We start from the raw sequence: 12,640 nt of genomic DNA on the forward strand, positions 1-12,640 counted from the left end.
CGACTAGCAAGGACCACATCACCGACATCACCATAGAGTTGAAGGACGATCAAAACGACAATACAGTTTTCTTACGGGAAAGTCATCGTAAAACTACACTTAGAACCAAAAAATGAATTATCATTATAGACCCAGAGAGAGTCCGGACTATGTCGGCTACTACCAAAATCAGCCGGCGGAGGTTTACCGGGTTATGTCGGGGGAGGGGTTATGTATGGCAGCGGATTAGGGGGAATTTTTAGGGGTCTGTTCAGGATGGCCATACCTCTGTTAAAAAAAGGGTTTAGCATCGCAAAACCCGACCTAAAATCAGCTGCTAAAAATATAGTATCCGACGTCGCCTCAAACGTATTGATGCGTTCGCACGACGATGATGCTCAAGACGGATCCGGTCTGATGGTCATGGCACGTAAGAGAATGTCTAAATCTCCGGGGGTGAGAAGGCGTGGTCAATGGGGGGCGAAAAGGAAGAAAACAACGCGTGTATCAAACAAGCGCTCACTTGTACGTAGAAAGCGTAAGAAATCTGTTAGGCGAAACACGTCGGTCAAGAGAGGTGTAAAAACCATATTCTATCATGGCATTGCTGCATCGTATGTCGGGAGAGTGCATCAAGTCTGAGTTGGACTTATTTACGGTCCCGCTGACACAGACCGTCATCGAGAAAAACAACTATTTAGAAGTAGCTCCATTATCGGCCCATTATCAGCAGGGAGGAGGAGCTGCTTGCCTCCATACACAGCGATATATTCTTCCAGGAGAAACTTTTCCTGGGAGTTGATATTAAGTTGCGTTTTATCCAAGCAAAAGACGAATTCTGTCTGATGAGGTCCGACGATATGACTTTCAAATTAAAATATAATTTTATACATTTCGCTCATCAAGTCTGGGAATATCAGAGTAGAAGGTCGTTTCAGACATCCGCTGCCGAATACCGTTAACCTAATCATTTATACCGTTTTTGATTCTCTCATTGAAGTGTCTAACCGAAGACAAGTGCTGATCGATTACTATAGAGAGATGAACATGCTACAACTTCGTAGCTATCATGGATAAAATGACATGCAGGACGCATTTCTAGGCGTTCTACCGTGTGATCAACTACCCAAAAACCCCGTAAGGATCTTACCGGCGATGGGGATCATTAACACCAAACCCGCTCAGCTACCTGTCGAACATTGGATCGCCGTTTATTTAGCCGAAGTTTATTATATTCCGACAGACGAGTCCAGGATTATTCATCGGTTACCTGTCAGCAGCACTGTGCGTTTTTTTCTACATCATTTAGCTAGAGGTTACGACTATAACCATGTGATGAAACTATACATTTACATTTAGTCATTTAGCAGACGCTTTTATCCAAAGCGACTTACATTTGAGGATTAAACCAAGCGAGTCATCGTGGAGAGGCAAAAGCAACGCAAGAAGCACCCTCGAATAATCCGAAAATGTCAGAGATCGAAACTAGCTGTTGGCCAGTGACAACTTAAGTGCTATGCAATTTAACTGCAATAATATCCAGACTCGGCTCTTATAAAAAGTCTAATTAAAATACAGATTTGTGAGAAGGTAAAACATTAAAATAACCACAGAATTGAAAATAGCACTAGCTTGAGATAAATACTAAACTGAAACAACAGGAGAACTGGATATTAAGAAAAAATCTACTTGCGCGCTCTTGTCGACTCCACAGTCTTTACCGCTGTCCTGGCCTTGTCCTGAATCTCCACGAGTTTATATCTGTTTACAGTGGCTGTCTCGGACCAGCAATTAACACAGCACCCTCGAATAATACACAGATGATTATATTAAAAATGATAAAATGGTGTCTCTCTTTGTGAAGAAATTCACAAGTGAAGAAATATGTTTGTAATGATAAAATGTTATCCGACATTCAGTGTGTGCATACGTGTTTGACCTATAAATAAAAATAAAAACCAAATAATTTTTATCATCTTTTATTTATTTAATCATAAGATACATTAAAATTCCAACCATTGTCTTCAATCGATAGTCTGTGATTTAAACGGCAGGTCTTCGAACTCTGGAACCACGGAGCGTGAATATTTTCATACCTTTTTATAAGGTCTAACATGGGTTGGGGGGCAGGTGGGGGTGTTGGGTTTACTCTTTAGAGATTTAAGCACGCTCCTGACCTGTTGATTCGGCACTTTGGAAAAAGGAATGTTTAAATCGGCAAAGGCGTGTAGAAACTCCGACCATCCTAGAGGTCTCCGGTCATCCCGAACCTTTTGGGCTGCCGTAACATTTTTTAACAAATCGACCATGTGTGAAACTTGTACGACTTTACCCTTGAACACAAACTCCCCCGATTCATTCCAGCTGCTTAGTCCTTTAGCTTTAGACATCTTGTCTAATATGTATCTACTGTTTTTCACACTTCTCGAAGGGACATTCTTCAGCACTTCATCCACCACAATCGCCTCAGCAGCGCCGTCTTCAACATCAGCAGCAGACGGTAGCTCATCTTTATGACCGGAATAGGTATTGGGTAACGAAAGCGTTAAAACATTGCTCTCACGATCGCCTTGTTTAACGACGGCCAAAAACCTGCTCAGGGTGTTTGTGTAAAGGTTGGCTTTTTCGTACGTATTCAAATCAGTGCGATGTAAAATATTTCTTATGGCACCGTCCAGATGGTTTTCCACGCTCTTTTGAATGTTCTCTCGGCCATTTTCAATTTTCACCTTATCCAGTTAATGGTGCGGGACTAATGCCGCATTCCAGGCAACCTGTAACCCGTGTTTTTCCAACCTTATACCCGTGAAAGTGCACTGCAATGGCAGTCAAACCCGTGACTTCCCACCCGTGAACTCGTACTAGATCGATGTACTCCCAGTTACGAGCTCTGACGTCACATAGCCCGCGAAACCATACAAAACAACAATGGCAGTCGCTGATTTCTGCTTTACTCTTTTTCAGTTTTCGGTATTGTTGTCGATTGACCAGGATCGTACCGTAGAGGATGTTAAGCGCCACTTCGCACAGCGATAAAATGAATTCGTCGGACGCCGATTGTAAAATAAGACGTCGTTGTTTAGGAGACGATTTATGTAGCAGTTTTAACACCGGTAAATGTTTACAAAGTCTGACGGACATGGTGATTTATCACGTTCTTCTTATTTTCGGGATATAAACCACTTGACGGTTTGAAAGCAACCCCGTTCTGAGACAGTTCTGCTCCGGAGTTTTTGCTTTATAGTCTATCATTAGGTATCCAAAAGATCTGTTGACCGCGTCGTGATAACACTCCATGAAGTATTTTGTGTTTCCCGGGTACATTTGCCGTCCTAGCATCGCTGCTTGATTGACGTCCCGAGGATTTTTAAACAGAATCATAGAATTGGTGTTTAAACTGATGGTTCGACTGGACTTATCCTGTGCAAATAAATTCTGCACTATATAAAAGGCACTGAGATTCCGGTGTTGAACATAATGGGTAAAAACTCGCTGAAGCGATGAGAACGATGAGAAGATTTGTTTTATGAACAGGTAGTAAATCGTCATCATTCAGACTCTCGGTATTCCATGCACAAATTTAATGTCGTACAATTTAAGCAAATCGTCGTATAAAGACTGCCAGCAATCATACAGCCAAAGTTCTCAATTTTCTTTGAAATTATATTCAAACCTGTTTCCAAAAGAAAAGATTTACAAAATAAGACTTTCCAGAATTGGACGGTCTGCTTATAACACAACTAAATAGATGTTGAAGTCTGAAATCAAAATCGGAAAATCCTGCGTCCCTCTGTGCATCATCAGATCAGTAGCCATAAGGAAGTGTGGTGAAATCAGAGAAAGTCTGCGTTTATTATACACAACCTTAAACCTTTTAACTACTGATTTGTTGTGCAATGTGAGAATCTTTTTATTCCTCACAAAATTTTCAGTGTGAGCATGGATGTGTTTGGTACTATCATGCGACGTCACATAGCTGTCAACCAGACCAATCAGGGATTCCAGGCAGATGGCTCGGGAATTTTTAGCATTCAGAGTTATACCCATAGCTTTCATGGACACTTTACCTTTGGCCGTGCGATAACCGTAAGATTTCGGGCCACTATAGCAAAACTCTGTAATATGGTCCCCGTCGTCTAGCTCACTCGTCAGCTCACCCAAATGATCGCCTAGAAGCAGCTCCCAGTCTCCGTCCCTAGACACAAAGACGACCGAGTCCGTATCTGAGTAAAAAAGTCGGTCGCCGAGTCTGTCCATCAATTCGTGCAATTCCAGTTGTGCGTGCGCCGTTGTAAATGCGCCTAGAAACACGTTAATGTCAAGAGCCTTGCAAACGTCGTCTTTGGGAGGTTTATGATGAACGAGAATAATCGGCCATAAATTCTATCACAGAGGGATCAGTCTTTTTCATTTCGTTCCATTCGCATTCCCAGAGAACCTCGATTTGAAAACCGTACGCGTTCTGCAGGATTTCAACTTTATCGTTAAACTGTCTCCTGAGAACTCCGTAGGGTTTACGGCGTGCCTAACATCGACGTTTCGAATCTTTTTTACATACTCGAGCCATTCTATCGAGCTTGAGTAGCTCTTGCTCTGATGGACGTATGCCTTATTATGCGTGAGAGCCAACGTGTTTCTGTCAAGGAATCGGGTTTTCAAGACGCCCATTGCGCAATGGTAAAATATCTACCATTATATCATCAGAGCATCGGCATTGTTTTTCTGAAACATAAACAGACAAAAGCAAAATTATATAGCGCACATAACAACGTGTAAGAGCCGTTAGCAGCGTAGCATGAGATGCTAACCCCCCACATGTTCTAACACCATGCCACATGGGTTAGCATGAGATGCTAAAGCACATGTTCCACGTGATTTTAGCACGAGATGTTCTAACACTATACCACCGTCTTTTCATAATAAAAGATGGGTGACTCGATGGTGAAATAGCACTGCATTCGTAAAGATCGTAGAACAGTGAAGTATGCTGTGATACGCCAACGGCTGACCATGCGTTTTCATAATAAAAGCCTTTTTTCACATAAGCAGTTTCACGCTAAGTTTTGCAGTACATCCGATGTAGGGTGCTGCCCCTTTAAGGACGTTGATTCTGTGGGCTCATGTGATCGCCTAGGAAGAGGCGCTGTAAGATAAAAAACTGAACTGAACCGAACTGAGTGAGAAAGCAATGTTGATGTTCATATGCAGACCTTCTAATGTTCTATAACAACAACAGATAAAAACCTTAATCTAAACTATATTCCCAGCGTGGTGAGTAACATTTTGTTGTTATAAGTATATTGATAAAATCAATATGTAGATCGCTATTTGCGATTAGCGCCTAAACCAATGTGATTAGCGCCTTTTATGGGTAACATCCGATGATAATACATATTAATGCAAATAAACAATCTTTTAAAAATACAGCGTGCAAAACAACATAGCATAATACAAATAACTGATCTTTTAAAAATACAACATGTAAAACAACATAGAATAATGCACATAAACGATCTTTTAAAAATACAGTGTGTAAAACTACATAGCATAATGCACATAAACATGGATATGCAGACTGATGTGATTTTAAAAACACCAATGTTACAGATTTTTAAAAAATCATACTTTATGATAAATTAATATAGTAGATAAATCTGTATCATCAATATCATAATACAATGCTCCATTTTTTTGAAAAAAAATCATAAATTAATATCATAATACAATGCTACATATTTTTTAAGTCATAGTTTATGATAAAGCTATGTGTGTATGCTAGATGGCGCCATTGCTCTATGTATGAAGGGCCTACCCAGTCCATCGAATTGACTTATGTTTTAGCTACGTGCTGTTTTCTGGATTTCACACGACCGTAAATTACTATAAGGCTGTTAGAGTCCTGAAAAACAACAGGTGATAAAAATGGAGGCTTCACACACACAAACAAACACACGCACACACACATACTCTCCCCCCTCACCTCTGACTCAGAGACTGTCGAACGCTTGTGAGAGAGAAACACTTTGGGATCTTTTCAACTTTAAACTTAGTGCATCTTTGTTAAACCATTCATAGGATGTATAGACATCTATATGAGATAGGAGCTACTTCAACTCGCTGAAAATGTAAGGTGTTTTTATTTCTCTTTTTTGTTTTTGTCTTTTCATAATAAAAGATGGGTGACTCAATGGTGAAATAGCACTGCATTCGTAAAGATCGTAGAACAGTGAAGTATGCTGTGATACGCCGACGGCTGACCATGCGTTTTCATAATAAAAGCCTTTTTTTCACATAAGCAGTTTCACGCTAAGTTTTGCAGTACATCCGATGTAGGGTACATCTAATATAATTGGTTCAGTAAATTTTTAGTCAGATATTTATTTTTAAAATGAACGATAATAGCATTATTTATATAGAACATAATATTTTTTTCAACTTTTTGTGAGATATACATATATTACCTTCACTTCACTGTCCCCGGCAATGCGCTCAGAAATGTGGAGGGTGGGAGAGGTCGTGTGACACACATCCTATATAACCCTTGCCACACATCCTCACACAAAAATATAACATATGATACCCCGGGATCAAAACCAACTGTCAAAATGATGTCACATCCTGGTCAACAGGTCAAAACTAAGTGTCAACTTGATATATCATACCCCGGATCAAAACAACTGACAAAATGACATATCATTTCCTGGTCAACAGGTCTAAACCAAATGTCGACTTGATATATCATACCCCGGATCAAAACCAGCTGTCTAAATGGCATATAATTTCCAGGTCAACAGGGCAAAAAACAAACTGTCAACTTGATGTATCATACCCCGGATCAAAACCAACTGTCAAAATGACAGATCATTTCCAGGTCAATAGGTCAAAACTATGTGTCAAATTGATTTATATCATGACCCGGTCAACAGGTCAAAGGTTAATCCCTAGACCCGCCCACATGTCAATCAAATAGGTTGTAAATCTTATTGACATAATGTGAATCATAATACTACTAATGGGCCTTCACAAACCTATAAGGAAAATGAGACGGTTACTCTCTCAGATTTATTCCCTCCTATTCTAATGTACGTATAATCTAATGTATGTATACCGATCGTCGAGAAAGTTAGTGAATGGTTTACCAAGAGACAGTGAAACCGTAGCTTTCACTGGTTAGGGACAGAGCAGAGAAACACCATTTACTGCATCGGTTTCTCGCAGCTGAGAAAGGGAATAGATTAGGCAACATTCTTATACAGAACAGCACTTCAGGAACACGCACCCCATAGCACTACGAACAATTAAAGAGAGATAAACAAACAATTCTTCCTACCGTCTTCAGTGTCCTCCTCCAATTCATGCAAACAGCGACCACATAGCAACAAGCTCGTACAGCGGGAGAGACTGCTGCACGTTCTCCAACGTTAATCAGAGTCTCTAAAAATGCACATTACACAAGACGCGCATTCCATAACTAAATACGATTCATGGCCTACAAACAACTACCAGTGTATTTTCCTTACCGGCTCGGGTGCTCTCATCCGGTTTCCCGGAAACGGTGATGGAAGCGCGTTAACGACGCAGTTCACAAAGTGACGCATAACAGGCAGCACAGACGTTGGGGGTTTTATAGCCAAGGGATGCAGATAATAGGCTGGAATGGCAAATACAATGACAGAAGTTAAATCACCCTGCCTGCCACATTTTGAACACGAGGAGTTCAGCTAAGCTGAAAAAACCCCCACTGAATAACAGTTTATTATGTGGTAGTTAAGCATCAACAGCAACTGATAATGAACTAAACATAGGATAAAAAAGCAGAAATAAGTCAATAATTAATGGTTAACTGAATGGACAGTAAATGCTTTCTAGGTCGGTGTACGGTCCGTGTACATTTGCGTCCATTCCTTTTTCCGTTTTTAACCCGTAATTGAAAAACGCTTGAAGACCAGAATTTGAATTTGAACTGTACACACCAAATGCTGCGCAAAAAAAATAAATATTGACGTATTTTCAGATTTTTGTTTATGACTTTTTGCCCCCTTTTGAGTATTTGACTCGGAAGATTGCTTAACAGCATACACTGCCTCTATTTCAACGGCTCTGCATCACTGCAACTCCAGAGGCGCCAGTTTCCATAGAAACTCGCGCATAGAACTCCATCAAACCAGAAAATTAAAACATTCAGTGTTTGAGATTTCAGTATTCACCAATTCAAATAGATAGTACTTAGTCTACGATCCCAAAAATAGCTGCCTGGAGAAATTGAAAATATGGCCTTCCATACACTGTACATTAAAAAATAGCAATTTTATTAAAAAAATTACGATACTGATGATTGTTAAAACGCGCCATTACAGTCAGTGAAAAGGGTCCATTACTGTTGTAAAGTGCTCGATCCGAATATAAAATTTAAGAGGATCCTGTGGATATACTTCCTTTTTTTAAATGTCACATAGGAGCTTGTTTTAACCTGTAAAACTGCAAACACTGTGGACAACTTAAAAGATCAGATTTGTAATTGATTCTGATTCTTATATGTTTTATCTCCATCAGATTCCCATCAGCTCAGTCTGGATCTGAACACAGCACATAAAAACCTCCATCTGTCTGAGGAGAACAGAGAGATTAAATTCACTGACACTCTCACAGTCCAGCCGTATCCTGATCATCCAGACAGATTTGATGTGTATCCTCAGGTGTTGTGTAGAGAGAGTGTGTGTGGACGCTGTTACTGGGAGATTGTGTGGAGTGGGAGAAGTGTGTTAATATCAGTGTCATACAAGAGCATCAGCAGGAAAGGATCGGTTGATGAGTGTCGGTTTGGATATAATGATCAGTCCTGGAGTTTGTCCTGCACTCCCTCCAGTTACTCATTCAGACACAATAAGATACGGACTGAACTCCCTGTAGACCCCATCAGCAGGAGAATAGGAGTGTATGTGGATCACAGAGCAGGAACTCTGTCCTTCTACAGCGTCTCTGACACAACGAGCCTCATACACACAGTCCAGACCACATTCACTGACACACTCTATCCTGGGTTTAGGGTTTATTCTAAATCATCAGTGAAACTGTGTTAATGAATCAGAATAGACTGTAGAGAGATTGTACCCATAATAGCAGCATGATAAATCAGTGACTGTCACACGCTGGCTTGAATAGATAATCCGAGATAAGAGGCTAGATGCAGAAAGACGACGAACATTTATATTTAATAAACCCCAGGGATAAACACCAGCAGGAAACGTTAAAACAAGACAATGAACATAAAAAATGTTTAAATACACAAGATAACAAGGGACTAAATGAAGGACAGGTGATGATGAGAAGTTGTCATGGTTACAAACAAGGGTTGCTATGGAAATGGAAACACAGGAACCAGGGACTAAACCACAGGAACTAAAAACCAGACACAACAAGACTAAATTAATTTTTACAGAGACATACATATAATCGTGACATTAGCAGCAAGATGTTGTAGAGTGAGTCTTACATTCTCTTTAAGCCTACAATAATACTACAGATGAACTTCTGTCAGTGAAATAAAGAGAAACCCAGAAAAACAGGGAGTGATACACAGAGAGGAGAGAGGGAATATGAGACACAATGAGACTCACTGCAAACATGTCTGGATGATACGAGCAAATCCAAGACTTTCAATTCAAAACTGAATTTAAGACATTCAAAGATGATCTCAAAAGACAAAGATGCTAAAGTTAGAAGCAACAATGAAAGAAATACAGGAACAGAAAGTTAAAGTCGAGGGAATTAAATTCAAGAGAATGAATAAATCACAGTTTGTTAATCAATTCCTGTGTAAATGAACGATCTAATGATTCTCAATAGAAACCTGTGTGTGTGTGTGTGTGTGTGTGTGTGTGTGTGTGTGTGTGTGTGTGTGTGTGTGTGTGTGTGTGTGTGTGTGTGTGTGTGTGTGTGTGTGTGTGTTAATTCAACCATACATCTGTTTTGTGCTTTATTTTCTTTGATATAATTCATTTAATCATTTATAAACATTAGTCATGTGTGTATTTGTCATTTGATTTACACCCTTTATTTCATCATTTATTCATTTTATTATTATTCATTTATGTAATTTATATTTGTAAATTTTATGTTACTTATTTCCCTGTCACTGTTGTTTAATCTTCTAATTGTGGGATTTCACAGAATAAGGCATGTGTGTTTGTGTACATTTTAGCGACTTTACATTGGCTTCCTGTAAAGTTTGGAATTGATTTTAAAATCGCTGTTTTTGTGTACAAGGCTCTATCTGGTGTTCCACCAAAATACATTAGTGATGTAACAACTGAGACAATCTATGAGACGCGTAACTATTTGTTACATTCAACAAATAAGCTTTAAAGCCCACTATTAGTAATGTAAAATCCCCCCCAAAGAGGCAAGAGAGGAGAAAAGGCCTCAGTCAGCAGGGTGACTGTTAGATCAAGTTACAGCATATAGTGTAGACAATACTAATGTCAATTATGGAATCCACAACTCTGTCTTCACCAACCTAAAGAAAAAGCAAAAAGATCTGCGGCAAGGGAACTGCCATGCCCATATTGTGCACAACACAGTGAAGACACATGCTCTCGATTAGCTCACTGTAGATGTGGAAAATGTTGTGCTGAAGGTCTATGGCCACTTCTCCACATCTGCCAAACGAAGGGAATCACTGAAAGAGTTTTGCAAGTTCTGTGATGTGGAGTTACGCGAGATTCTGCGACATATTACAACAAGGTGGCTGTCCCTCAATCCAGCTATTTCCCGGCTTATGCAGTCTTGGACTGCTCTCAGGTCTTATTTCATCAGCCTGGGGGAAGTGTGTCCCAGACAGATCAGAGCTTTGTTAAAGCTCAGTGAAGCCTCAACTGAGGAAGATGCTGATAATGTGGAAGTTTACCTCCTGTTCTCCAATAACATCCTCTCCCTCTTTGAGGATGTTGTGAAGAAGCTGGAAAATGATTAAACCACCTGTGTTGAGTTATATTCCATCATGTCTACCTTCAACCAAAAACTCACACAGGGGACAACTGGCTGTTCTCCCTGCAAACTCTCTCTCTGCGCCATGGCATGCTTTCCTTCAGCGACACTGAGATGATCACTAATAAGCTTAACCTCGTCCAAAAAGTCAGCATGGATGAACTTTATGATGAATGCACCACAGCAAATAGCATTCTGAAGGGGTTCAGAGAATGTGCAGATGACGAATGGAAGTCCAAAGACGTGGCAGCCAGGTGGGTGGCTCTCTTTCAAGTAGCTAACCTGCCTAACATGGGGTCCATCATCAGCCACATCTTAAGTATCCCAGCATCCACTGGTTATGTGGAAAGGATCTTTTCCAGAATGTCCAACAAATGGAGTGACAGCAGGAACAGGTGCTCTGTGGAGCTCATAAGGAGTGAGCTCTTGATCACTCTCAACTTTGAGCAGTCCTGTTCAGAGTTTTACTGTATCTGTTTGAAAGACAAACAGCTTCTCAATGCTGCACGGAGTGACAAGAAGTACACGTATAAAAGGAAGTAGGCATGCTCCAATACTGCACACTACTACTTCTGGGCCACTGATGTTATCATGTTCATGATGTTCATGGAAGATGCTTTGCAAGTCTCCTGGCACTATATATTTTTTTCCAATAGACTTTTTTGAGTATGAAAGCATTTGTTTAATTTAAAGTTAATAAGTTATGGATCTGTTAATTTAATAAGTTAATAAAATATGGTTCACATTTCACAAGTTCCTCCAAATGCCTTTTTTTGTGGTTTCACTTGCAAACTTTGTTGGCCTATGTTTGTTATCGTCATAGCTGTGTATTCCCTTATTTTTCTGTATTGAAGGTGGCAACCCTACCCATAACTGAAGCCCCTTAACTGTTGTTCTTAAATATTACTTTTCTTTATCCTTTGTTATTTTTATTTTATTTTTACTTTAATTTACTTTCTTCTCTCTAAAGTTGTGTGTTATTTTACGTGCTCCGTTTCTGTTTACGTGCTCCATTCTGACTAAACCAGATATTGTTGTAAATTTTGCACCTTAATAAAAATTTAAAAAACCTATGAAAACCCAAAGCCTTGGCAATTTTGAATTGCATATATCATGTTCTTTTTAAAGTCAATGTAATTTTGATGCACAGTTGGAAGAGAAATGATGTTGGCACATGTATTTGCTTTTGGCAATAGTGACAGCATCTCATTCTCTTCAACTGTGTGCAGGAAGTGAATGCTGGGGTGAGGTCTCAATCCCAGAGGTGGCAGGGTTTTTAAACCTGTAGTAAAAAAGAAGACGTCGCTGTACTGCAGCTCACTTGATTCATCTGTAGAATAATAGGTGGATAACATTTTTATATTAAAAATCTATGGTCCCCAGAATGTGTCTGTGAAATTTCAGCATTTTTCATTAAACTAATAAACATTTTAAAGGACATCTCTTAGGACTCAAAAATGACTTTACCTTCAATTTCAATCAACAGGGTTCTCCAGAAAAATAATACAAGGTTTTCTGTGTTCCCTTTGGAAGAACCTGGCAGATTCAGTTCAGGCTCCATCAATGAAGAGAAGCTGCAGTAAGTGAACTGTTGAGGTTGATGGCACATAACTGCTGAAAAGGAAGTTGGATTTTCCTGCATTGCCTACAGAACCCCCAGGGTTTTCAAACCTTC

General features: G+C 39.8%; 2 protein-coding genes across 2 annotated transcripts in view; both read left to right on the top strand.

The window, feature by feature from the left end:
• Window positions 1-9,863, top strand: part of LOC143718316 (tripartite motif-containing protein 16-like) — a 145,666-nt gene extending 135,803 nt beyond the window's left edge. The window contains exon 7 of the transcript XR_013196316.1: window positions 9,759-9,863. The gene's annotated coding sequence lies outside the window, so the exon portion shown is untranslated. The remainder of the gene's footprint in view (window positions 1-9,758) is intronic.
• Window positions 1-12,044, top strand: part of LOC143718317 (tripartite motif-containing protein 16-like) — a 58,987-nt gene extending 46,943 nt beyond the window's left edge. Inside the window, exon 6 of the mRNA XM_077209374.1 lies at window positions 8,533-12,044. Coding sequence (XP_077065489.1) covers window positions 8,533-9,059 — 527 coding nt within the window. The 3' untranslated portion in view covers window positions 9,060-12,044. The remainder of the gene's footprint in view (window positions 1-8,532) is intronic.
• The last annotated feature ends 596 nt before the right edge of the window (window positions 12,045-12,640 follow it).

Source organism: Siphateles boraxobius, unplaced genomic scaffold (genome assembly GCF_051911475.1).
Source record: "Siphateles boraxobius isolate OS27281-9 unplaced genomic scaffold, OSU_SipBor_1 61, whole genome shotgun sequence".
NCBI classification, from domain to species: Eukaryota; Metazoa; Chordata; class Actinopteri; order Cypriniformes; family Leuciscidae; genus Siphateles; species Siphateles boraxobius.